At 35.2% G+C, this 24,857-nt stretch overlaps 5 protein-coding genes and 2 long non-coding RNA genes across 16 annotated transcripts; 4 read left to right on the forward strand and 3 right to left on the reverse strand.

Moving 5' to 3' along the window:
- Positions 1–669: 669 nt before the first annotated feature.
- On the forward strand, positions 670–2,504 carry LOC105669730 (uncharacterized). 3 transcript variants are annotated; one of them, XR_010889085.1, is made up of 5 exons: positions 670–769; positions 848–932; positions 1,411–1,752; positions 1,922–2,080; positions 2,165–2,504. It is a non-coding gene; the product is annotated as an uncharacterized lncRNA (long non-coding RNA). The 3 variants fall into 3 exon arrangements; XR_010889086.1 differs by having other exon boundaries at positions 755–769; positions 914–932; XR_010889087.1 differs by lacking the exon at positions 848–932 and having other exon boundaries at positions 755–769.
- A 717-nt stretch (positions 2,505–3,221) lies between these two features.
- LOC105669886 (enoyl-[acyl-carrier-protein] reductase, mitochondrial) lies at positions 3,222–5,010 on the forward strand. 2 transcript variants are annotated; one of them, XM_012363084.2, is made up of 6 exons: positions 3,222–3,472; positions 3,545–3,781; positions 3,856–4,077; positions 4,158–4,388; positions 4,460–4,705; positions 4,813–5,010. In XM_012363084.2, the coding sequence occupies exons 1-5, from the start codon at positions 3,287–3,289 to the stop codon at positions 4,688–4,690; spliced, it is 1,107 nt and encodes a 368-aa protein (XP_012218507.2). In that variant the 5' UTR covers positions 3,222–3,286; the 3' UTR covers positions 4,691–4,705; positions 4,813–5,010. The 2 variants fall into 2 exon arrangements, with proteins under 2 accessions (XP_012218507.2, XP_012218506.2); XM_012363083.2 differs by having other exon boundaries at positions 4,460–5,010.
- Positions 4,857–7,046, reverse strand: OSCP1 (Organic solute carrier partner 1). The gene is made up of 4 exons (XM_012363085.2): positions 6,595–7,046; positions 5,816–6,135; positions 5,470–5,747; positions 4,857–5,393 (listed from the first exon to the last, which is right to left on the reverse strand). Exons 1-4 carry the CDS (start codon positions 6,704–6,706, stop codon positions 5,030–5,032), a joined length of 1,074 nt encoding a protein of 357 aa, XP_012218508.1. The 5' UTR covers positions 6,707–7,046; the 3' UTR covers positions 4,857–5,029.
- Positions 7,047–7,262: 216 nt separating this feature from the next.
- Positions 7,263–11,279, forward strand: Smyd4-4 (SET and MYND domain containing, class 4, member 4). 3 transcript variants are annotated; one of them, XM_067351198.1, is made up of 7 exons: positions 7,263–7,560; positions 7,637–7,807; positions 8,153–9,294; positions 9,383–9,663; positions 9,763–9,921; positions 9,999–10,142; positions 10,220–11,279. In XM_067351198.1, the coding sequence occupies exons 3-7, from the start codon at positions 8,202–8,204 to the stop codon at positions 10,481–10,483; spliced, it is 1,941 nt and encodes a 646-aa protein (XP_067207299.1). In that variant the 5' UTR covers positions 7,263–7,560; positions 7,637–7,807; positions 8,153–8,201; the 3' UTR covers positions 10,484–11,279. The 3 variants fall into 3 exon arrangements, with proteins under 3 accessions (XP_067207299.1, XP_012218399.1, XP_012218400.1); XM_012362976.2 differs by lacking the exon at positions 7,263–7,560 and having other exon boundaries at positions 7,633–7,807; XM_012362977.2 differs by lacking the exons at positions 7,263–7,560; positions 7,637–7,807 and adding an exon at positions 7,841–8,024.
- On the reverse strand, positions 10,662–18,393 carry LOC105669836 (protein 5NUC). 3 transcript variants are annotated; one of them, XM_012362980.2, is made up of 9 exons: positions 18,253–18,393; positions 14,095–14,412; positions 13,482–13,713; positions 12,403–13,002; positions 12,156–12,320; positions 11,969–12,073; positions 11,714–11,884; positions 11,356–11,545; positions 10,662–11,179 (listed from the first exon to the last, which is right to left on the reverse strand). In XM_012362980.2, exons 2-9 carry the CDS (start codon positions 14,229–14,231, stop codon positions 10,980–10,982), a joined length of 1,800 nt encoding a protein of 599 aa, XP_012218403.2. In that variant the 5' UTR covers positions 14,232–14,412; positions 18,253–18,393; the 3' UTR covers positions 10,662–10,979. The 3 variants fall into 3 exon arrangements, with proteins under 3 accessions (XP_012218403.2, XP_012218401.2, XP_012218402.2); XM_012362978.2 differs by lacking the exon at positions 18,253–18,393 and adding an exon at positions 14,961–15,117; XM_012362979.2 differs by lacking the exon at positions 18,253–18,393 and adding an exon at positions 14,957–15,108.
- Positions 18,029–23,324, forward strand: LOC105669837 (apyrase). Of its 3 annotated transcripts, none has more exons than XM_012362983.2 (12): positions 18,029–18,184; positions 19,385–19,522; positions 19,925–20,150; positions 20,336–20,452; positions 20,508–20,588; positions 20,697–20,898; positions 21,082–21,187; positions 21,399–21,493; positions 21,568–21,722; positions 21,843–22,022; positions 22,232–22,326; positions 22,474–23,324. In XM_012362983.2, the coding sequence occupies exons 2-12, from the start codon at positions 19,392–19,394 to the stop codon at positions 22,703–22,705; spliced, it is 1,620 nt and encodes a 539-aa protein (XP_012218406.1). In that variant the 5' UTR covers positions 18,029–18,184; positions 19,385–19,391; the 3' UTR covers positions 22,706–23,324. The 3 variants fall into 3 exon arrangements, with proteins under 3 accessions (XP_012218406.1, XP_012218404.1, XP_012218405.1); XM_012362981.2 differs by lacking the exon at positions 18,029–18,184 and adding an exon at positions 18,270–18,409; XM_012362982.2 differs by lacking the exon at positions 18,029–18,184 and adding an exon at positions 19,147–19,267.
- On the reverse strand, positions 21,371–22,010 carry LOC136998515 (uncharacterized). Its single transcript, XR_010889089.1, has 3 exons — positions 21,873–22,010; positions 21,555–21,790; positions 21,371–21,481 (listed from the first exon to the last, which is right to left on the reverse strand). It is a non-coding gene; the product is annotated as an uncharacterized lncRNA (long non-coding RNA).
- Positions 23,325–24,857: the final 1,533 nt, after the last annotated feature.

Raw genomic sequence — 24,857 nt, forward strand, 5'->3', positions numbered from 1 at the left:
AAGGAATAGAGGGACGGAGCACAAGCTGTACCGGGGGAGCACGTTTGCGGCGGGGGGGGGGGGGGGGGCCATATTTGTTTAGTAATCACCACACATAGAACTCACTATTTGCGTATGTGTGAGAAATGAAAGTCAGATCCTGCGCACAATAAACAAAATAGGAAATAGAAATAGGAATAATTATTAAATATTAGAAATAAGAAATTGGAATTATTTATTTTAAAAATAAAAAGAATAGAAAAAATTAATGCATGAATTAAGAAATAAGAATTGAAACTAATTAATATATTTTATTCTCTTGTTAGATGTAAAATAATTTCTCTTTTTAATATTAAATGATTATTGCTATTTCTAATATTTTGTCTACTGTATGCAGAGCCTCAAAGTAATAAAAGTTAAAGTATTTTATAAAATTTATAGTACAACAATAATAAAACCGCCTAATCTCTTTACGCTTGTCACTCGTTATGTCTAGTGGCACCACTACACGAGTGTAACCATGTCACAGACACAGAATCTCTGTGTGAGAATCGCTACATCAATATGGCGGAAAGCAGTCCCCCCCGCACGCTTGAATTACCATCCCCTCTTGCCTAAACTAGGACTTTAGACTCAGTCCCTCTATTCCTTAGTCCGTGTTCGCGTCGCATTGAAGCATGCCCTAAGGAGCAATTAGGAGCATGCTTTATTTGCCTCACCTTCGAAGGTGGTGCAGTTGAGGCAATTGTGCGCGCATGCGTAATAATTGAGAATGGATGTGTTAAAATTTGTAAGTTATGAGGTTAGATTAATAAAAAATTTAATCTTAGATCAGTAATATAATAATTATTTATAATAAAATTTTTAGAAAGAGATATTATATTGAAAAAGCTTTTCTATTTGTACTTACTGTTGCAATATGTTGACAAATAAGACAGCATTAACAATAAATAGTAAGTGTGTTAATTTCTCACATTGAACATAGTAATATTTTATTATATTTGCTATTAATTTGTTATTAATTAAGTATTAATACTTTTCATATAATTTGAAGAAGTAAAATTGTGTGGTGTGGGTGGTGTATGTGTGTCAATAATTATTTAATGTACATATTTAGTATATTATTATAAATTATTGTAAATTGCAAAATATGAGAGAGAAGTTGTTAGCTTTATTTTGAAAAAGAAACTTTTGTGAATATGTAATAAATGTTGAAGTTAGTTATCATAAATCATATATATTTTGGAAAATTTGTACAAGTTTCTTTCTCAAAATAAGCTCATAAACTGCAATTTAATTGTCCATGTTATTTATGATAACTAAATGGACTTCACAGAGTCTTTCTTCAGCATTTTTTGTAATTTTTATTGCACATATATATACACGCATTTTTTATTTTTGAAATGCAACATGCTGCTGAAACAATGAAAGGAAACAAAAGTACTAAAAAGTGCCCAAATCCGTTCGTGTCACTGAGGGTTGGTACACATAACCTCATCTGCTCCAACCGCCATCTTACTGTGATCCAAGATGCTCCTTGGTGTATATAAGAGCATGCGATGCGAACAAACCTTGTGTTTACGTGTAGTTTGATTATGAGACTGTGGACAAAAAAAAGAAATGCCTTGCTGCGTTGCGATCAATTGTGCCAATAGAACAGAAAAAGGCGTTCGATTATTTTTGTTTCCTGCGGATGATGTTCGACGACAGCAGTGGATATATAATCTCTGCAGAGAGTCTTGGACACCAACCAAATATTCGCGCCTCTGTGAAGTAAGTTTATTGTCTTAAATTTCCAATTTACGTAGCTTTTTCTGTTTGTTTAGAATCATGGATCGTTTTTTTAAGTGTAGTTTAGATTTGTCACCGTTTGAAATTACATAAATATGAATAACTGTAATCAATAAGGACATTTATCTTATAAGCAGTTTTTTTATTTCAGGAACATTTTGAAGAATCACAGTTTGAGACGAATCGAGCAGATAATTGGCGAAAATTAAAACCAAACGCCATACCAACACTTTTTGATATACCTGATCCACTTGCAATAAAGAAAAATGAAACAAATGAACCAAATACAAGTGCCACTGCTGAGAAAGACGTAAATTTTTTCATTAATTTTATGTTTATATTTAATCTACTGATAATATAAATTCATAGTATAAACGTGTTTAATTCATTTCAGAACTGTAGAGATCAAGAAAATGTTGATGAGTCAATTACAGAAAGCAGCATTTTGCCGATATTGGCAGAAAATCAGTCTCTGAAGCAGCAGTTGGAGAGAATACACAAAATAATAAAATGCTTTGCTCATCATCCAGCAGTTGCTGCATATCTACAGAAATATAATGTTAAATAATATAATCGGTATTGATATACAATCTTTTTAATGCTGTGTGCAATTGTATTAATTTTATATTTATGACATTTGGAACAATCCAGTGTTTCTATAGCATTTTTTTCTGATGGATTGTAAAAATTGTAAATATTATTTTCTCTAAATAAAAGACATGTGTTAACTATGATCAGAATTTGTTGGGAGAATTATCAAGAATTTGTTAGAAGATTATACATTTCTTTATTTATCTATTACCTATGTACTATGTTTTTAACATTTTAATTTTTTAACATTTGTTACATCTTAATTTTAATAAACATTTTAATAAACTTTTAAGCTTTTGATCGTTTCAAACTCACAGTTCCATAAATATTTTTCTGGTCTATTGGTACAATTGACCGCAACGCAGCAAGGCATTTTGTATCTTTTTTTTGTCCACAGTCTCATAATCAAAATACACGTAAACACAAAACAGCTTAGAAGCCATAACCTAATCACCAAAAACTTCTTAGCTCAGCGCAGTGATGCAAACTCGAGCCGGCCAGCACCAGGGCTCCGTGGTAGGGGAAGCATGCACACAAGCGAGAATCGCTTACGTCACACGTACGTGTGCGCACACGTCGTGTGACGTAAGCGATTCTCGCTTGTGTGCATGCTTCCCCTACCACGGAGCCCTGGTGCTGGCCGGCTCGAGTTTGCATCACTGGCTCAGCGATAAAGGGGCGAGAGGGCAAGGAGTGGGGGAATGGAGCGAAAATGACGCAGCGTGAGAATACCTACATCTTTAGGCTGTATCCCCATGGAGAAAGAAATAGCGGAACGGAACAGTAACGGAACAGTAGAAGAAAAGAGATATGATGAATATATCTCTTTTCAACTACTGTTCCGTTACTGTTCCGTTACTGTTCCGTTCCGTTATTTCTTTCTCCATGGGGATACAGCCTTAGTGCTCTTATAACCAAATATATTATGTTTGCGAGTCAATTAATTTCGCCGATTTCGCGATCGGTTCGAGGTAAATTTATGAATATTCGGAAAATGAGTGCAGCAATTAGCGCTGACTGCGTGAAATCTCTGCTATACAAGGAATACGGCGATCCTGCCGAGGTTCTCCAAGTGACTACACAAACGGTCGAACAACCAGCGGACGATCAGGTGATTATTGCAAGGCAATTTTACTTTTGTTCACGAGTTTTTACATAATTAAGTTAATTTTTTATGACAAAGGTGTCTGTGAGATGGCTGCTATCCCCGGTTAACCCGGCTGACATAAACACGATACAAGGTAAATATCCTAGCAAACCCTCGTTACCAGCAGTACCTGGAAATGAAGGGGTCGGAGAAATAGTAGCAGTTGGTTCCAACGTTCAGAATTTGCATGTCGGAGATAGAGTGGTGCCAAATGGCCCTAATTTTGGAATTTGGAGGACACAAGCTAATTATGATTCTAAAGATGTCATGAAGGTAACTATATTGTCACATTGTCATCTTCTAATAAATTATTATTGCACGTGTTATTCTTCAATCTGATTTTACAGATCTCCAGTGACATCAGCCTGGTTGAAGCAAGTATGATGAACGTAAACCCGTGCACAGCTTACAGAATGCTGAGAGATTTTGTTTCTTTAAAACCAGGAGATACTGTGATACAGAATGGTGCTAATTCTGCGGTTGGTCAGTTGGTTATTCAGTTGTGCAAAGAGTGGAATTACAAGTCTGTCAATGTTGTTAGAGATAGACCGAATATACAGGAATTAAAGGTACAATGTTAATTTTAATATTGTTATAATATTATGTAAACTGCACACTGGCTGTCTATATAATATTACAAATTATTTAGGACCAACTGGCATGCTTAGGTGCAGATGAAGTGCTGATCGAAAAGGAGGTTCCAAATACGCAGCTCTTTAAAAGTAAAAAATTACTTGCACCCAAATTAGCACTCAATTGCATCGGCGGGCAGAGCGCAGTTGAAGTAACAAGACACCTTGCACATGGTGGTATTTTGGTGACTTATGGTGCTATGTCTAGAGAACCATTGACTGTACCAACGGCAGCACTTATTTTTAAGGTAATTATGCTCTACTTGAAAATTACAAAAAAAAGACACATAAACATAATTTGTATTATATATACTTGCAGGACATATCGTTTAAAGGATTCTGGATGACAGCTTGGACGAATGCAAATAAGGAATCCCAAGAAAGAATAGATATGTTTGAAGATTTAGCGAATCTTTTTAAGAATAAGAAATTGCAGTCGCCGCCGCATAAATTAGTGCCTTTTAGCGAGTACAAAGAAGCTATCAGTAAGGCACTTAGTTTCGATGGTCGCACAGGAGTAAAGTACATTTTAGACTTAAGGAAAACTTAAGATCTTTTTATATACGTATGTATACAATATTTTTTTCTATTTTTGAAAAATTCCTGTCGGTGCATTTGATAGCGTTTATAATTGAAATTCTGTATTATATGCGTTCTTTTTGTGTAATTTAGATAAAACTACTGAAGTAATGCAGGTTTTGTAAAGTAGAATAGTCTTTTATATGGAAATATATTTATTTCCATTGAGAATTGAGACAAATCGGTGTATAAATATGCAGGAAAAATATGCAGAAAATATATAGAAAAGATATGCAGAAAATATATAGAAAAAATATGCAGAAAAAATATAGGAAAAATATTTAAAATGCATTACAGTGGAAATTTTAAATTATTCGATTTCATCGAGAAGATCAAGTAGATCCATGCTGCGTTTCAATTCCTCGTGTTCGTCTTCAAAGAAGTCTGCGTATACGTTATCGAGTTTGGTTTTATAGTCCTCATTCACTTTCGGCTTCTCGCCTCCCGCATTTCGTTTAACACTGTTCCCGTCAGCGTCGAGTTCTTTCTTTGCATTATTTACATTCTCTTCGTCCATGTTTGACAGTAAATTTAGCGTGAACGGCCTCTCACAAGTTTCCTCAGTTCCCAGCTGAACGGCCAGCATACCGAGTTCCGCTTTTGCACCGCAGTCTCTTAAAAACTGTTGGCTGTCTCGTCTTGTATTTTCCGTAATGCCGTACGTCGGCAAATATCTATAAATTACGAAACGAGTTATTCAGACGCTTGTTTCCGCATTATTTTCAGCGCTGTGCGTAATCTTTGCCTTACATGTTTTTGCCCAGCAATGTTTTCCTATCGCCGTACATGTCGAAGGATCCGCCGCAGCAGGTTTCAGGACTCACGTCTTTCATCTTCATGGTGGCCAGAGTGTTTCTGTGCTCCGTGTACCTTTCGTCGTACCTCTGAGGTATAATGTTGAAGCTGGCATCCTCGTTTTGCAGACCGCGCCGTAGGAGGATTGACACTCGCACACTGTACGACTCCAGTTCTTTCAGACAGCATTGCCGCGCGCTCCAGACCTCCTCGAAGGTCAAGCAGCCATAAAACTGCGCATTAAAAGAAGGATATTCTTCGCCGAATGGGACACCGTTAAACTGACAGGCATCGTACTCACGTCAATGATTATTTGATGCACCAGACTGACGCACTTTTGCGCGTTTACATCGCTGACCATATCGCGCATCGCGTCTATGTGATTCATGGTGATGAGAATGATCTCCCTGGGCCCAGTGGCAGCTGTTAGCTGATATTTCACCATCATGGTCATCAAGTCGAACAACTTGTCCATGCTGCTTTTATCTAGCTTCATGATAGACGAGAGAGCAACGCTTTCTAAAGTGGTGCGTAATTGCGAAATTCCGAGCATCGGCGACTTTTCGAACATTGGCGATATTGTCTTGGGGTTGAGCAAAGCGGCGGTCACTTCGTCCAATACTGCAATTAATCCGTATTAAATTAATCGCCAAATGGCACTGTTAAAAGTATTATGTATGCTTAAAAATAGCATTGTTAAAAAAAATTCATTTATATTTATAAATTTTTCTTGTTTAATATTCTTTCTCTATTATATGTTATTAATAGTTTTTGTATATAAAAAAATTAATTATTAATCAGAGTTAATATTACGATGTTTCCAAGAATTTATGTGTATTTTAAATAAATATTTTTATAATAATAATAATTTGTGATCATTATCGTTAAATAATAACGTAAATGTAAATTCTGAAATTTTGCAAGGTTGCAATCTTGCATATATAAAAATAAAAAAAAATGTTACAACTATATATAAAAGTTTATTATAAAATTATCAATATAATTATAAATTATACTAATTATACAAAAATGTGAATGAGATGTTTATAAAATATTTTTGAATATTTTTGTGCGTCTCGCCTTGTATTGTTTTGTTGATGTCAATCTTTTGCGCCTTCAGCCTCTGTCGCAAAACGTACAGCATTTCGCCGCCCATGTTTAAATATAAGATGGGTGTTGAGTGCAAGGACATTTTTGCGTGAATGAACCTTGCTTGACGATATTGTTTTCAACAATGCATGCATTACACAAGTACGCATATACTTTTCTACAGCGAAGAAGTCAATGCGTCGTCTTGACGACGTAAACGTACATAATACTTTTAATTATTGCGATCGGTACCGAGACTGCGCGAGGAAACTTATAGTTTCGCAAACATTTTCCTTATTCTGAAGCGTTTACAAAACGTTAAAGACTGCTAATTTTATGAAACTTTGCGAAACTTGAAAAGTTTGCTAGACTGCATATAATACGTTTTCTCGGTAAATATTTTAGATAAATATACAGGAACGAACGACATGTTTAAATTTGCTGTTTTTACAAATGTAGGCTGCGTTCCGAAATTCACTGCCAGTACTGAAAATCTACAATATACGTAACGTAAACTGCAGATTTTCAGTACTGGCAGTGAATTTCGGAACGCAGCCGTAATTATAAAATGCATTTAAGAAGTATTTTCATTGGTATTCATTATCCACGGCCATGGACGCCTTATTGTGTCCAGAGCTATTGCCATCTAGCAGTAAGGTGTTAAATTTTTTGAAGCCTATTGATTATGAACTGTAATTAAAACAAATAATTAATTAATTAATTAATAATTCAGAAATCTTAAATTATTGTTTACAGAACTGTTTAGTTTTAACAAAATTTGTTGCGATTATTGCGCTGAAATCGAGATTGTAGTTTGATTCAGTAATAGAACTCAAGTCAGACAACTTTTTTTAAATTGCACATCTCTGATCGAGAAAGCTCTTTCCACCCTTTTTTTAGTGTGACTTGGTAATGGCTCGAATAAATTATTTTTTATTAATTTTTGATTAGAAAAATGTAAGTAATAAGATTGTGTAACTAGTAGACGAATGGACCAATCGCAGGAATCATCTCAATAATGCTTGATCGTCAGCTGTGTTTCAGGTGCTCAATGCCGAGCGTTTTGCGCAGCACACAACCCTTCGATTGTTGACGTGGAAATCCCGGAAATGGCATTACTGGTTTTGTGTAGTCCTGTGTGCAAAAGAGAAAATAGAAATTGAAGAAGAAAAAGCAGTTTTTGGTGATTCAGTGGATGAATCTTGTACGTTAGATTATGCTTGTAAAACAGATATTGTCACATGAAAGATATCGTTTTCAGATATATTGCCTGGTTTTAACAAATGCCTATTCGATCGGCCATTTGAGAATAGTTCGTTTTTGTTTACGAATACCGGCAATCCGGTATTGTTAAAACATGACAAATAATTTATATGCACAAATTATAGTAAGAAAATACTAGTAAGAAAATAAATAAGAATGTAAATATCTGTTTATAATGCAAATTTTGTTATTTTAATCGTTTTCCAATATCTGAAACAATAATTTGCACCGTAGAAAATACATATACGTTATTTATTTTTTATGCTAAAATTAAGTTTTTTTCTAGATTTTATCACAAGTATTGAAACAGTATATTGAAAGAAGCAAGAATCAAAATGGATAAAATAATGGAGCTCCTAGATGCTAAATTGCGCACGACAGGCAAGCATCGTGAACTCACAGATAAGTATAAAAAACTTAAGACTGATGAGGAACGTGTAATATTCTCTTTCAACATTATGTTGGAGTATGATATAGTTCCTAACGTAACTGGTATGCCAAAAAATGCCAAAGAATCAGAGAAATTGAGAGAGGAAGGTAATAAAGTTTTTGTCAAAGCTGCTTTAAATAACATGGCATGCATTAAGGCACTGAAGTTATATACGAAGAGCATAGCTTTCGCACCTTATCCATCCAAGCAACTTGCTCTGGCTTATGCCAATAGATCAGCAGTTTTGTTTCAATTAGGGTTGCATTCAGAATGTATTCAGGATATCGATCGAGCACTAATTCTAGATTATCCCGATGACTTAAGAGCCAAGCTTTATGTACGCAAAACAGAATGTTCAATGATCCTGGGAAATTGTTCCACAGAAGACATTCTTAAAGAAGCACAGTATTGGCTGGACAAGATGTCCCTAAATGATACAAGTCGAAAAAAATTACGAGCAAAACTTGACACTTTACATCATAAGACTGCACAGACAGAATTGCCTGCTCAAGATGCCTCTAAACAGACACAAACGAAGAAATCAAACAACGAACTTTCTCTACCTACTGTTCCATCACAAAATGACGAAATTCTTTGCGCATCAGATGCAGTGGCCATACAATACAACAAACGCCATGGCAGACATGTTGTTGCTACTCGGCACATTCATCCGAACGAGGTAATCGCAGTAGAAAAGCCTTACTCGCTAATGCTGACACAAGAGAATATGCAGACACACTGCTCAAACTGCTTGAGAGTATGTTGGGCGAATATACCCTGTAATTATTGCACTTACGCTATGTACTGTTCGGAAGAATGCAGATATACTGAATGGAAACAATGCCACGATGTGGAATGCGCTGTCTTCCCCACTATGATCGAATATGCCTGTTATAACATCGATTTGTTTAGCATAAGGCTTGCTATTCTTGCTGTAAGAGAGGCTGGTGATATACAGAAATTAAGGACTATGCTGAAAGAAGTTGACGAATGTGATGGTATTTTAAGATTTACATTATTAAATATAACATATTAAAATTTATATAAACTTTTTTTAATAACAGCACTCATATAATATTGTTATAGATCCACGGACAAAGGGTTTTTTCAAAGATGGAAAATTGCACAGCGATAAGTACATAAGTATATACAGTCTTGTGACGAATACCGAAAAGAGACCAGTCTCCGATCTTTTCAGAAGATCTTTGGATACTTCCTTCATGTTGTACATTTTGGCAACGCGCACTGCTTTGTTCGGCACTACTTTACCCGACGATATAAAGATATTGGCGAAAAATGAGGACGTTACATTTTTTGGCAGTCTCATTATGAGACACCAGCAGATAATTCCCAGCAATGCTCACTCTGTACGATATCAAAAGTATTCTAATCGTGTATTTCTGTGTCTTACATTCACTTCGGGAATTTTACTTTGTCAGTTTGTTAATTAAATCTAATGTTTGCAGCTCCACGAGGAACAAGGTATAGAATCTGTAAGACGTGGCATGGCTGCTATGTCATTCTTTAGCTTGTTTAATCACAGTTGCAATCCAAATATATTGAGACGTTCGATGCCGAAGCATATGGTGATGCATGCTTTGTATCCCATTCGAAAAGGCGAGCAGGTATGAAATTGTAAAATTCTAAATGGAATTATTATAGCACGGTTATGTCAAAATTGTTTTATTGATTTTATTTACAGCTCTTAGATAGTTATGGCGAACATTATGCTATTATGCCGAAAATGGCGAGGCAACAGAAGCTACTCAAACAGTATCATTTCATCTGTGATTGCATATCTTGCCAGGAAGACTGGCCCTTGTATCATGAACTAGAGTCGTTCAAGGTAAAGCTTTTTAATTAATATAATCAAATGGTTACACTTTGATAATGACGATCTAACGTTTCATTCATTTCCGGCAGACTTTAGTGGAGAAAAACGCGGATAAGGCTAAGATAAAAAAGGCATTGCGCAAATTTAATATGTATGTAGACCTAGCGACTGAAGGTAATGTGCAAGGTAAGTTTTATATCATTGAAGATTTGGTGAAGATGGTGCAAACATTGTACGATTGCGCGCCGATGCCTTGCGAAGAGATGAACAATGTTGTTGAAACATTAAAACGAGTATATGGCTTGAATGGGAATAGATTCGAGATACCAAAAATATGGACATATAAAAAGTGAAATGTCCTTTCTATACTTTTGATGTAACAATGTTGTCGTTTTTATATATAAGAAGTATATTTTATAAGGATTCTTAAGAAAGAGATTAATATTTTTTTTTTTAAATATGCGATAGAGTTTTTGGAGATAAAGAAATAGTTTTTTGAAGAGATATATAAACGTTTATATAAAGAAAATATTGCATTTGTTAATATATATTTGTTACATATTTTAACATTGTAATGTTTTTAAAAGTTTAAAATTAAAGTCAACGATGGACAATATTATATGTTAAGTTTTGTACTTTCTATTTCTTCTACCGTCTTATTGTACAACGGAAAAGAAGAAATATAAAATAATATAAACCACAGATAATATCGAGATGAGAGAATTATAAAAATAATATATTTGTTAAATGATTCTAAAATACCCCTGTGACAAGATTCACAAGGGTATTTTAGTTCTTGTGCTTAATTGTAACATTTGTTATTGTTGAGGCATCTAAATTGAGAGTATTTTAGTTAGACAACCAAAACAGCAAAGTAGTGATAATTGGCAAAAGAATCGTTGTGCCAGCTGGACGGTAAATCGTTCCGAGATTTGGCTCTTTATAGTAGTCATCGTTATTTGTTGTATATGTAATTCTCCACTCCAAACCTGGATGTATCGGACTGTGTTTCTCGAAATACTGTTGCAATATATCTGCCGACGTGATACCTGTCAAATTTCAATATTGTAATCCATATTTGTTCAATGAAGATTAATCGTGAAAGTCAATATTAATGATGCTACATATAAAATAAATGAAAAAAAGTAATGGTTTCTTTGTTCATTCGTTGTTCCCAGAAAAAAAGTGGGATGCACCATCATGAATATTTTAAAGTTTACAGTACCGAGGGTTGTTGTTTCGAGGCCCTCCAGCATATGGAAACCATCTCCACCCTTTGCGAGAAAATCGTTTATGAAGACATTGTAAGTAGCGTTTCTCTGAAGCTCACTGTACATCGGCACTCGACAAGCAGCGCATTGAACTTGAACGGAAACTACCCTTGAGTTTCGTGGTTGATTTACATTATAGACCACCTGTAAATAACACAATCTTATTTTTGACAGAACAATACGCGAAGGGGAGAATAGCTCCGTCGGCTAGAAAGGAATAATAAAAAATTACGAAGAATTACGAAGCTGTAAAAGATTTAACGTAGATTTTTTTTTAGCCGAATAAACAGAATTATTTATCAAACGAATTACCTGCAATCCCGAGTACTGTAGAAAAGCACCGTGCAGGTTCCCGGTGGAAGTTGTGTCGTTGAGATTATAAACGCTCCACTCTAACATCGAGAGAATCTGTTCTCCCGTCATGGAAACTTTGAGAATGATGTTCTCGAACGGGAAGACGCTTATGATATCAGCTCGATTGACCTGTTATATAAAGAATCAACGTTATCATAATACATTAAGCGTATTAGTAATTGAAGATCGAAAGGAAGACTGCGTATTAATTACTTCGTCGTTCCTCGCTCGAGTGATCGACGATCTGATGCTGCCGCTGTTCTGGATCGCGATGGCAGTGTCCGTCCAGCCGTTAATGTCCAAATATTCCCCGGCATACTGCAGACAGAATCTCGTTAAATTCTTTTCAATGATTGTCAATGGAATTATTAATTTCTCAATTATCAATCGAAAATCTTACGTAATCGAGTATAGCGTCGCAGATCAAATTTCCCATGTTGCATTCTTTCCGTCTGCAATTCTTGCTGTCTCCGTCGATGAGGACCCGCGTCTTGCCGATCGCCATGCGTTCCAAATCGTCGATAGGTCCTCTCATTTCGGCTATCTTCTTCAGAACGTCTTCCGCCTTTGAGGATAATAACGAACGTTTAGCTGCTTATTAAAAAGTGCGCGTTCATCATTGTTTCACGCTTTAAAAAAAAAATCACCTCTTTCACGCTGGAGTCGACGAGAATCGGGTTGCCTTGGATATACGTTATTTCTCCCTGAACGTCGAAGCTCACGGAGAAATTGCCCAGGTACTTCGTGTACGCGTAAGCTTGAACGACGTACACCTTCCTGCCGTCGTCCTGCAAAACCTCCGTGGGGTAGAAACCCTCCGGCACCTCGACGTCCGGCGGCATGCCGCGGTACAGGAAGGTGTTCGTGTGCCCGCCGATCACCAGGTCGATGTCTTTGACTTCCCTGGCGATCTTTTTATCGGTGTCGAAACCCGAGTGACCCAGCGCGATAAGAATGTCGACGCCTTGACTCTTGAGTTTCTTGACTTCCTCTCTGATGGACTCCACCTCGTCCTTGAAGATCACGTTGTTGGTGGTCGATAGAATCTTCGTCTCCGGCGTCAGGTAGCCGATCACGCCGATCTTCCTGCCGTTCACCTCGAGAATCGTGCTGTTCTTCAGCTTCGTGGCGGCCAGATCCGGCTGCCGGCTGAGGTCCAGATTCGCCGTCACGATGGGATACGAAGCGTTTTGTATGAAGGGTATCAAACCGTCGACGCCGTCGTCGAACTCGTGGTTGCCCAAACTCTGTCGGAATTGCAGCGTGTGAGAGAATTGTCCGATTTCATTTTAATATCGTTAAGATAAAGTTATTTATTCTACTACATATTTAAAAAAAGAATTTTGCTATTGCTGCGAAATTGTCGCCGTAAATTTTAATCGCAAAATATAAATCAATTTGTCATAACAGCGACACAATTTGTGCAGATTTAGCAAGATTATTTTCAGCAAATTGATATGTTTTTTACGAAACTCGCCAAAATTTATCTATTCCGCCAAGAAAACATGTTTTGCCGAGTAATGCGAATAATGAATTATGATAGTGAAATTTTGCTGTAACATGCAACAACGATTTCGCTGCAATAGTAAAACTTTTTTTCCTTTCGAAAGTTTGCCGTGCGAGATTGAAAATATTTTGTTGTAATGATAAGTCAATTAGCACTGTTTTTCTTGAACTTTCACAAATATTTCGCACATCTGCCTGATTGAGAGCAGTTAACACTTACTATAACGTCTGGCTCTAAGAGATTCAAGAAGATAGACACTGCCTTCCATTTATAAAGGTTGTACCACGCGGTCCCTTGGTAAGTATCACCGGCGTTTAGGAAAATTGTCGCAGGCGTTTCTGACTTCGCTTGACGGATCAGGGTCGCGATTCTGGCGAAGCCTCCGTAACACTTCCCGGCTTGGGAGTCCTGCGGCGTGCACGTAGTCGACAGTCTCGACGTCTGTTCAAATCTAAAAAAAAACATTTGTTTCGCAATGAACATTTAATTTGAGGCGGATACGGGATGACTCTGAGTTACATAAATTGCGACATTAGAAGAGCATAGAAATTATATGCACGAAGAAACACATGCGTAGTGTTTAATTAACACCTGGGCGTGGAATAATTAACTATCTTGGCATTCGTGATTAGTGTGGTGATGGTAATTGTTGTCCGAGTGACGTAAAATTAAATTGTAATGCTACTCATGCAAAAAAAGCAAACATTACTTAAATAACAGCTGGACTGATATGTACGAGTAATTTTTTCGACGGTCTCTCGCGTTTGCATGATTGATTTAGAAGAAAGACAATATTTTGAATATATTTCTATAATAATAAATGTGAAATTACCTTGCATGCATGTCATTCGTGTGAACGATTCTAATGGTGAATTCTTCATCCTTTCGTAAAATTGGACTCGCGAGAACCGCGCTCGCGAATATCAGTAGCGCAGTGATGCAATAGTTTATGAGCAAAGAAGTCGACATCTTTAATTGCCGCTAGTTCCAAGTAATATGACTCCGTTGAACCTTTTGTAGATTTTTCTGTTACTTATCTTCCTTTTGTTTTCAGAATTATGATAGTGATAAGATTTCTTGCAGCAGCAGATCACATTATAATATTATCTTCTTTCACAATTGTTGAACATTGCATTTTGCGATTCAATGTCTAGAAACACATAAAATGTTTGAAATTTTATTTCGCTTGTCGCAATACAATATGGTTTACAGTCGACGATTTATTCGATTTTTATTTCAAATATTTTACTTGTTTAATTTTTGCTTTTAAAACGATTGTGTTTATTAACTGCGTGACTGGTTAAAGCAGAAGGATGCAACAAACTGAAGAAATAGAAATAAATTTCTATTTATTCGTACAATGACATTTGCGGAATAGAAGAACCGAAATACATTCGCTATTATTTTGATTTATTGCGAAACGCATTGGGACTTGCCAACTATTACGACGACAAGAATGGATTCAATTTCATAGTTGGCGTTGTGCCTGACTAATTTGTAAAAAGGGACGACACTGAATACGATTTTCTCTTTTCGGATTCAACGTGACAAAACACGTTTCTTTCTTTGGAAGTGTACTTGGAAAACATTTTTAGCCTTCGCTCTAAATTCCTAACTTATAATTTTTATCAGTTCCCGATAAGGAAAACGAAAGCAACGCATCAAATTTACGCGCGCCAACGACTGTCACTTACCTACCGTTAAATAACTGAAGGGCCGTTAAATAATGCTGCAATTACAAGCGTATAAACCGATCTTTCGCGTTATCGTACCGGTGATGGGTTTAAGCGAGCAACGAGAGACGCGAGCCGATTTTGTCGAGCGACCGGCATCAACTGATTAGCGTCGTCCGACTGCCGACGTGCGGCTACCACTAAACTTCCTTCCAATCTCTGCTGGGGTGCTTAAATCACGCAGCATCCGTTATCTGCCGGGGCTGCTTCTTCTCGGAAGATTGAGAAACGTCGTCTTCTCCATTAAAACTTTATTATTTTTTGTGTGTTTCCTTATATGTTCCTTTATATGTGCTTTACATGTTTTATTTTTTTTTGTGAAATAATTTGCGTGAATTTTTTTAAATGATCAATATCAGGAAACTGAAGAATTGAAAAACAGATTCTAATTCGATGAACAATGCTTTTGTTCTATTAATAACAATTTATTTCAACATTATCAAAGATTAATCGATTTTATTATCGTGTGCGGTGCAATTTATAAAAACGCAATTTAATTGCGCAAGAATCGTAATTCCGCGACACATTTTTCTAACTCAAGATACTGAGATTAATAGACTTGTGACAAAACAGATTAAGAGAAGAAAAAAGCAAACAAGGTAAAGCGTAGATTGGAAATATTTCGTCTAAAATTGTTTTCAGAGAAATATTAATTTATTCAAAAAACATCTTGCGCTGCTCACAAAATTAGATCTTACCATGTCTAATATCGATATCAAACTAACTTTATTTTGAAATTTAAAGATGATAATGTTATGCGTGTTTTTGATAGATATTCTAAAAAAATAAAGCGATAAAAGAAACATGTATATAAAATGTTTTTTTTTCAGATATCTTAAACAGCAATCTCCTAAAAATTATTTTACTCTTTTATCACGTTATTATCGCGATCGTCTTTAATTATTAATTTACTTTGCGATATAATTATCAATTTTGAAATAATTTTTAATGTTTTCGATAACCCTGATGGAAATATTTTTCTGAAAATATAACGAAATTTTGCTGAAATGTATTTGAAAATTTTTCTCAATTGACCCCATTAATTAATTTCATAAATATTTCAGCAATTTTTTATTAAAAAGTAACAGTTTTCAGTTTAATTCAGTAAATTTTATAATGATAATTATTTTAAAACTTTTATTACTTTTCAGCAGTATATTTTAACTTTCCTTATATTTCATAGTATTACATTAAATTTTTATACGGAAAATTATGATTTATTTTGAAATATATTCAGTAATTTTTTAAAAACTTTCATTTTATTTTTCATTGATTTCATAGTACTTTCAGCAAAATATTTCCATGAGGGAAGAAGGCTTTAACTATCCTTTTTTTGCTTTGACGCTTTTCAGATTCGACTCGTCACTTCGTCTTTTGTTAGAAATTAATCAACGCGACATATTGTTAATGATTGATCACAATGATTTATGATTTATGAGCTTTATGGGTCGTTCGCTTGCGCGTGGATGAAAATTTAATAATGTATCCTTGACAATTGGGTGACGAAATTCTCCAATATGCCTTTTTCGATTACACAATTGGTACCAGCTGTAAGTCGCTCATTGACACCGTCGTTAGAATATAAAATGAATATAGAATTATCTTTCTGTCAAAGAGCCAGAATTCTCGGAGTCGTTCAGTAATTTTCTTGGCACTCTTATCCTTCCCACTCGTTCGCGTTACGTGCCTATCCGCAAAAAAATAAATAAATTGCACGTGTCATAAATTATCGTGATGCGTAGAGATCTTACTGGCAGACCTCAAGTTGTTTTCGTTGCGCATCACGTTCGTAACAGAAAGCAGTTCTAATTTTGTTTACGCTTAAACGTATCACGCAAACGCGAATAAGTCATATATCTTTTTGTCAGATATACGTAAATCCTAGTGCGATATGTCTCCGCGATATCTTATTGTCGATATCTCTTGATACGGAAATAACATTGATTGTGCGCTAATTAATTCGATTGTATTTCAAGTTTCTTTTTCCGTAAATTGTAGGAAAAACACTTTATGAAAAGTCTTGTCAGTGTACATGAGTTTTTTTTAACTGTGCATATATTTGTATAGATAAGTAGACTAACGGCGACATGTCGGTTTTTTAAACCGATTTGCTTAACAAATTTAGATTTTTATAAAATACTTATATAAGATTTTTATAACATATAGATTTTTGTACAAATTTTGTTATTAGCAATTTGCATGATTTTTACATTTCTGGTTTTTTTTTATAGTTGTTATAAATCTATTTGTTATAAATTACAATAAAGTTATTTTAGATTTCTTAGAATGAATAATTATATCTTACTTTATGATTTTTTAATTTACATTTTAATTTAATTTCTGATATATAACAAATAATTATATTATTTGTGATTTTGAAGACAACGTATTTGTCAATTGTGTCTCATAATTAAACCAATCATCATTTAATCAAAACTATTAACGTGAAAAATCATATTGTATGAAAATCATGAGCACGATATGACAAACGTGTACCAAATAAAAATTATATAATGTTTAAAGATAACTGACACAATACTAACGTTGCTTTATGTATAATATTTTACAATAGTAGATAAAGTTAATCTTATCGCAATGTTCTTTTATTTTGCATGTAGCTCTTATTAAACTTACTGTAAGCGTATTTTACTATTTCCTCTTTGTATAGCTAGTCAAAAACACGTATGTAATTGTAAATATTTTAAATAAATAGAAAATTAGAAAACAATAAAAATATATTTTGTAAACAATATTGTATCTATATCGACATAAATAATATTTAAATAAAAGATTTGTTTTAATAATTTACAAAGATCGATTTATGTATTTTTATGATTACTTTGTTTAGAATTTTTGCATGTTACAATTCCAATAAATTTTACTTATAAAAATTTGTAATCGAGTCTTGTGACGTGGCAAGTAATTAAACAGATAAAAATTATTTTACAATGTTAATTAATTTATGTGGAAAAAAGAATATTTTCTTATACGAGTTATATGATATTGGAAGATACGCGCTTCGCGCACGCGGATATCACAATAGGCCACTAAGGCCACTACAGGTATATTTTGTAATCATATGTGAAGTAGGGGATTCGATAATCAACATTCTTTCACGGAAGAAGCAAAGACACGCGATAGTTTAAGTGGCAGTCTACTACAAATATTTGATACACGAGCTATAAGAAGGTGAGATATCATTAAAGATAATTCTTTGTTCGTTATGTGACGCGAAGTGTATCATAACTTCTACTTACATATCGTTATTCGTTAGCTTCGTAATTTCCAATTATTCGTGAAAAAGAACACTAGTTTCACATCACCGAAGACAATTATTCTCTTCAAGATAATTGTTTGATGAGACGACATCGGCAATTGTTGGCAGATTGTTTATCCCAAAGCACACTGCGCCACGTACGTTTCACACTCTCAATATTTGCATTAGTAGATCGATTCGCGTTTTCCATGTGGCGCAATTATTTTATCTTTGGCGACTGGCTTGCGAACTCGTAACACCTGTTTCACGTACCTGCTCGTGTAGTAATTTGTGAGAGTGGAAGCGCAAGAAGTTGGTATGCGCACTCGGACTTGTTAAGCGGTCATTCTTTACATTCGCGTGGTATTGGTCGCGCAATTTTTTGTATGAGCGAGCGAGCGAGCTTTTCAGCGAGCTTTTTTCTTGCCACTTCAGATAACGAACAAAGAAAAGATTTGCAAAAATCATAAGAGACAATTCAATAGACAATTTCGAAAAGATACAACAGAATATATAGCAAAATAAAAAAGTTACACATTATTATGTATAAAATTTATCTTTTTTTTAAACATTTATTATAAAATATTAACTGCTAGCTGCCTTTAACTTAAAATATATTTAATTTTAACATTTTTTGTTTTATTATGTCATAAAATAAAAATTACAATTATATGTTCAGAACAAAACATATTAAAAAACACTTAAGTGTCGTCTTGAAAATCATTATGACTTAGCATCAAGATATTCTAGCGATCACTGAGATGCGCAGTTCTGTGAATTTTGCACGTTGCATAATCCTTCTTCTGTTATGTATTTTTTCTCTCACTAATTATTGTTCAACCAGCGCGACGACGGATTATTAAGAAATTACAATTACTATTTCCGCGTTGACAAAGAAGAGATGTAGATTACAACACGCTGCGATTTCAAGAAGAACAGAGTACTTTTGAGTCGCATTTTGTCTTATTCTGTAGTCTTGGCGTAGAGCTATCTTTGAAAACGTTATAAAAAAGCGTGTAAGAAAATATAGAATACCTAGAATTTTAATATCATTTCATCTGATCACATACCTGCAGCAAATTCACAAGAAAATATCTGCAAATACGTCGACTTAATGATCTCTTTTTCGACAGGTGCAACATGTACGCGCTACTGCTGCTCTCGTTGTCGCTTCCACTTTGTTGGGGATTCACTGGGCGTGGACTTTTTTATCCTGGCAGAACCGACCTGTTCGAACTGTCAATAATTCATCTAAATGATTTTCATGCTAGGTAAGTAATTCTATTTTTACTTATCAGTCGCGTTCAGATCGTGTAACATAATTAGACGCCATAAATAGACACCTGACACGAATAATCGAATTTGGTGAAAATTGCAGTTAAACGATTATTAATAAATTAATCGGCATTAAGATATGTTAATTCAAATGTAAATCCTTAATTTGAAAATTATTATTAATGCCGCGCGCGCACGATCAATGTTGAAATTGATTGTGATTCAGGACTTCTAGCGAATTCGCCGAGTCAAGGATATAAAGAATTATAATAATCCTCAAGTGGTCTTGACCTCCTTTCTTTGCCCCTTTTCTGATTTTTGTGCTCCTTTTATAATCGTATTGTTCGTCGGAGCGTCAAAGCGTGACTTTGAAGAAAACAGAAATTATGTCGAAATAGGTTCGAGCAGACTAACCCGACTTCTGGGACCTGTCATGAGGGTCAAGAGAAGGATTGCGTGGGCGGATTTGCCAGAGTTTACACGGCAGTCAATCAGCTCGTTGAGGAACGACCGAATGCGATTTTCCTGAATGCCGGCGACCATTTTCAAGGGACTCTCTGGTACAATATCCATCGCTGGAACGTCACCGCTCTGTTCATGAATATGTTGCCGCACGATGTAATGGTAATTATATTTTAATTTCATCTACCAACATTATATTAAATAATAAATAAAAAAGTATAAATAAAATAATAGCCAAGTAAGTTTTTGTATCACAAGAAAAAAAAATTAATAATTAATTTCAATACTTTTTCTTAGGTTTAATTGTCTTAGATTTTTGATATTAATATTTCATGATATTTTTACAGACGATTGGAAACCACGAGTTTGACAATAAAATCGAAGGCGTCGTCCCCTTCCTTAAAAATGTCAAAGCGCCGGTTGTAGTAACAAATATCGACGACAGTGAAGAGCCAACCATACAGGTTTGTAATTTCCTTGTATCGATCTGCAAGTTATTAATCCATTATTATTTTCTAGGGCTTGTATCAAAATAGTACGATTATCGAAAGAAACGGTACCAAAATCGGAGTCATTGGCGTTATTCTGTCGACCACAAATGTAAGTGAGCGATTGCATTCTTCTCATGCGCAATTAAAACTATATATTTTATTTTATTATATTAAAACTATATATTTTATTTTATTTTATTTGATCAAACTTTTCCAGCTAATCGCAAGTACGGAAAAATTGAAATTTCTGGACGAGGTGGAGACAGTAAACGACGAAGCTCAGCGATTGAAGGAAAAAGGAGTAGACATTATTATAGTTTTAAGTCATTGCGGCTTGGATGTGGACAGGATTATGGCTGCGAAGTGTCCTTTGATCGATGTAATCGTCGGTGGCCATTCGCACACGTTCCTTTACACAGGTGTGAAAGTAAAGTTTTTTTTTAAAATATAATATAATTAAATGTAAAATAAATTTATATTAAAAGTTTTTTATTAAAAAGGACACAAAATCTAATATATTTAAATTAATTAAAATAATATTGTAATAAAAGATAGAAAATTTTCATTAATATGACTCTATTAAAAGCGTTATTATCTCGCAGGACCGCCGCCTTTTATCGATGTACCAGAGGATGAATATCCTGTGGTCGTCACGCAGAGCGAGACGAATAGAACTGTCCTCATCGTTCAGGCAGCTGCTTTCACAAAGTATGCCATTCATACGCATGTGATTCATAAGAATATATCAAAAGTATCACTAAAGAAGGTCAATTTTTATCGGATGTCACGGGGTCATATCCGATTAATTTTCGCTGACTAATGGATAAATTTAAATTTATCCAAGAGTTTACGTTTAAAATTGAACATTATATATATATATACGTAATAATTAATTTTTATCTGTTTCTTTTTATTAAAGATATTTAGGTAATTTGACGGTATGGTTTGATAATCAAGGCGAGGTCGTTGATTGGGATGGAAATCCGCTTCTTTTGGACCAGTCTATCGAGGAGAGTAAGTTTTTCAGGAATCAAATTTTTATCATTGTTGTCGAGATAATAAATAAAATAACTACATGATAAGTTTAGATGAAGAAGTCCTGGAGGCTCTGAAACCATGGAAAGAGGAGGTGGATGCGTCGGCACTGAGAAAGATTGGCAGCACGAGAGTCTTTCTCGATCGTAATTGCCGTTACCAAGAATGCAATATGGGAAACCTTATAACCGATGCCATGGTAGATGCGGTACGTAAGATATTTTTACAGCATCGATTGCCCGAGCTGAGCATCTCTGCTCTGCGGTATTTCAATTCCTAGAATTGAAATTGCAAAATGAATTAAGTTAGCAATTGCATTTGATTTTAGTTTGTCGACGCTGCCGAAAATAAAACTCACTGGACGTACGCAGCTGTCGCCTGCACAAATGCAGGAGGAATTCGCACTTCCATCGAGGAGTCCAATATCACCTTTGGTGATCTGATAGCGGTTCATCCTTTCGAGAACACTTGGGACACTGTCGAACTGACCGGAGAATCTATTAAAAAAGTCAGTTAGATTCCTTGTTATAATATAATTCTCTGAAGCTTTGTTAAGACTTGATTAAACAAAAATTCTGCTGTAAAATAGCGCAGTGAAATAGCCGTGTAGAACGACATGTTAAAGTAAACGTGCTTTGATCGTAGCCTCTCGTCGGCAACGCAGAGACCGAGCAACAAGTTTTCAAGCAGTGAATTTAATTTAATTCTCTCTCGTAGGTTCTGGAATTCAAAAGAATTTTAGCCTGGTCCGGGCTAAAAATTACTTACAAAGAGACCAATAAAACGCGGACTGCGATCGACGTTAAAATCAGGTGAAGTTGTTTGCTATTAAGATTTCGATTCGCCTCGCGACAAAATTGGAGTACGAATAAAAATTCAATATCATCATATCACTTTAACTTATGTCACAGAAGGTTAATGGCAATTTTTATTTTACATTTTTCTCGATGTATCGACAGGTGCCAGACTTGCGAGTATCCGGCCTTCGAAGGTTTGGTACATGATCGATGGTACAGAGTGGTGGTGCCTTCTTTCTTGATCACCGGTGGAGATGGCTATTATATTTTCAAAAACGAGAGTCGCAATCACAAAATCGGAAGCCTCGATATCGATCACTTAACGAAATACGTGGGGAGAATGAGTCCCATATTGACGGGAATCGACAGGCGAATAATTTTTGTAAAGTCATAGAAATCATTTTCAGATTGACTTTCGCGATGATAAAATTACATTTGAAGAGATTGAATTTACGAAGAAAACTCGTGAAGTAATTTTGATCATTAGATAAGAGTCTTATGTCGAAATGACGTCACAAGTGAAATTTAAAAAGTAATAACGTTTATGTGTAACATAAAAGTACAAATATTATCCTACAATATATGTGATATTTACATAAAACATTCTAATTATTCGTGTAGATTAAATAATTTTTCTACTTTTAAGTTATTGTGCTTTTCACATTGTTCTATTATATTCCTTTTTATCATTGAAAAGTAATTAAAAAATTTGATAAACAAAAAGCGAGACAGATTTACGCACGAAAAAAGGTTCGTGAAGGTCTCGCGTGATAGCCGTAAGAAAGCAGGAAACGCCGTCCGCTTATCTCGCGGTATCTCGAGATCGGGGCAGATGAAGCATTTAAATAATGTATCGAACAGGTGAAATAGCAGCTGTTCGTCCGTGTTCCTGCCCCCGACCAGAACGCGCGAACCGCTTTGTAGCATCGGCAAGGAACGCTCGTTTAACGGCGAAAGGAACAAAAACGAAGCACTTTGTACAGATTAAAATAAATTCAAAAAATTTTTTATCATGTGTGTTATATTTCACTATATACTTATAATATTTTTTAACGCCTTATTTATTGCGATATATACTTTTATTTTTTATAAAAAAATATCTTTTGCAGTTATGATATTATACTATATTGTCACTGTAATGCATATTATATTGTAATTTATAATATTTATCAATTGTTGAAACTGAACTTCTCACACGAAACAGTATGTGTGTGTGTGTGTTTGCAACCTGTAACATTTTTTAAATTGCACATCCAAATTCGGAGTGTCACGTACATTACGATAAGCATTAAATGACGTGGATCAAGCGCGAGTCTCTCTGGCAATTAACGTTCATTATACCGCTTGCAGCAATGATAATACTTGCGTCGATCTGCATATCTCCGGCGATTTACATAACATGGAACGCGCTACGCGCGTAAATATGCCCTATCGGATTTCGGTGTTGTTGGTGAAGAGACTCAATGTAACCAGGAACAATGGCAAACCCTTTAATAAAATTTAAACAATTAAACATAAAATGGATGTTATCTTAACATAAAAATAGTAGTATTTGTAAAATTGAGAATATTATATATACTAGTGCTACATTAATACATTTAAAAATATAAATTAATTATTTTCTTCTTAATTACATTTACTCGTAAATAAAATGAGATAAAGTCAAATCTAAAGAAGGCGCACTTTGTAATGCGCGATTTTAAACCAATTGAATATTAGATGTGTTTTTTACAGTCTTCTTCTGTTCTCTTTATGTACTTAAATGTGCAATGCGTGTATTTGCAGAAAAGTAAAAGAAAAAAACAGGAAATGTAGCTGAAACAAGATTTATCTCCTTATCTCTCCTCGTTGGCCCACGAGTTTTCTCGTTAGAGTAAGAACGCGTTAAAGAGTGTCGCCAGCCAATTGTGAAGACGTGTACCTTCGCCAACGGTCGTGATGCATATGCGTGATTCGCCGGATGTCTCGCGAGCATCGCGGTCGCGAAGCGTCGCGACGACAATGAGACGGCTGCGAGAGAGCGACGGCGAGACGTCTGGCGAGGAAGTCCTCGCGCGGCGAGCAACTGGGTGGCAGCTGCGAAGTCGAGCAAGCGAGAGGGTAGACGAGAAAAGAGGAAGAAAGAGGGAGATGCATGCCGGCGAAGATGAACGGAGTGCGTGAATGGGAGTTAGACGAAGAAATACGCCGTGTCGGCGAAGTACCAATCTAGTCGAAAAATTAACTTTAGCATCCGGCAGACTTTTCGACATTTACCGTTTACGTTTCATTTAATCGTACATAAAAACACGCTGTGTTATTCGATTTTGTTATTGTGTCACTTGAAATTAGAAAGTAGTCGAAAGTGAGACGAAAATATATGAAATAAAATAATACAGAATAACAAATAAGAAATATTTAAATAAGTGAATGATAGAAGATTGTTCATTTTTAATATAACTTTAAATAAATCAATCGATCCAGTCGTAATTTCTAAGTTTTCTGCGATATGCAAAGTATTAAATTTCCAACAATTACCCTAATATTCAACCCTGCATGTGCATTCG

Source organism: Linepithema humile, chromosome 3 (assembly GCF_040581485.1).
Source record: "Linepithema humile isolate Giens D197 chromosome 3, Lhum_UNIL_v1.0, whole genome shotgun sequence".
Lineage (NCBI taxonomy): Eukaryota > Metazoa > Arthropoda > Insecta > Hymenoptera > Formicidae > Linepithema > Linepithema humile.

Bases quoted from the DNA above. Each gene is read 5' to 3' on its own strand.
- LOC105669886 (XM_012363083.2), top strand. From the start codon at position 3,287: ATGTTTGCGAGTCAATTAATTTCGCCGATTTCGCGATCGGTTCGAGGT. The intron at 3,782-3,855 runs GTAACTATATTG...CTGATTTTACAG, and splicing joins ATTCTAAAGATGTCATGAAG to ATCTCCAGTGACATCAGCCT. The intron at 4,078-4,157 runs GTACAATGTTAA...CAAATTATTTAG, and splicing joins CGAATATACAGGAATTAAAG to GACCAACTGGCATGCTTAGG.
- OSCP1 (XM_012363085.2), bottom strand. From the start codon at position 6,706: ATGTCCTTGCACTCAACACCCATCTTATATTTAAACATGGGCGGCGAA. The intron at 6,136-6,594 runs GCGAGACGCACA...GATTAATTGCAG, and splicing joins CATCAACAAAACAATACAAG to TATTGGACGAAGTGACCGCC. The intron at 5,748-5,815 runs GTGAGTACGATG...TTTAATGCGCAG, and splicing joins TGCATCAAATAATCATTGAC to TTTTATGGCTGCTTGACCTT.
- Smyd4-4 (XM_067351198.1), top strand. From the start codon at position 8,202: ATGGATAAAATAATGGAGCTCCTAGATGCTAAATTGCGCACGACAGGC. The intron at 9,295-9,382 runs GTATTTTAAGAT...ATATTGTTATAG, and splicing joins AGAAGTTGACGAATGTGATG to ATCCACGGACAAAGGGTTTT. The intron at 10,143-10,219 runs GTAAAGCTTTTT...CATTTCCGGCAG, and splicing joins ATGAACTAGAGTCGTTCAAG to ACTTTAGTGGAGAAAAACGC.
- LOC105669836 (XM_012362980.2), bottom strand. From the start codon at position 14,231: ATGTCGACTTCTTTGCTCATAAACTATTGCATCACTGCGCTACTGATA. The intron at 12,321-12,402 runs GTGATTTTTTTT...TTATCCTCAAAG, and splicing joins TCGACTCCAGCGTGAAAGAG to GCGGAAGACGTTCTGAAGAA. The intron at 11,546-11,713 runs GTAATTCGTTTG...TGTTATTTACAG, and splicing joins TACAGTACTCGGGATTGCAG to GTGGTCTATAATGTAAATCA.
- LOC105669837 (XM_012362983.2), top strand. From the start codon at position 19,392: ATGTACGCGCTACTGCTGCTCTCGTTGTCGCTTCCACTTTGTTGGGGA. The intron at 19,523-19,924 runs GTAAGTAATTCT...ATGTCGAAATAG, and splicing joins CTAAATGATTTTCATGCTAG to GTTCGAGCAGACTAACCCGA. The intron at 22,023-22,231 runs GTCAGTTAGATT...TCTCTCTCGTAG, and splicing joins CCGGAGAATCTATTAAAAAA to GTTCTGGAATTCAAAAGAAT.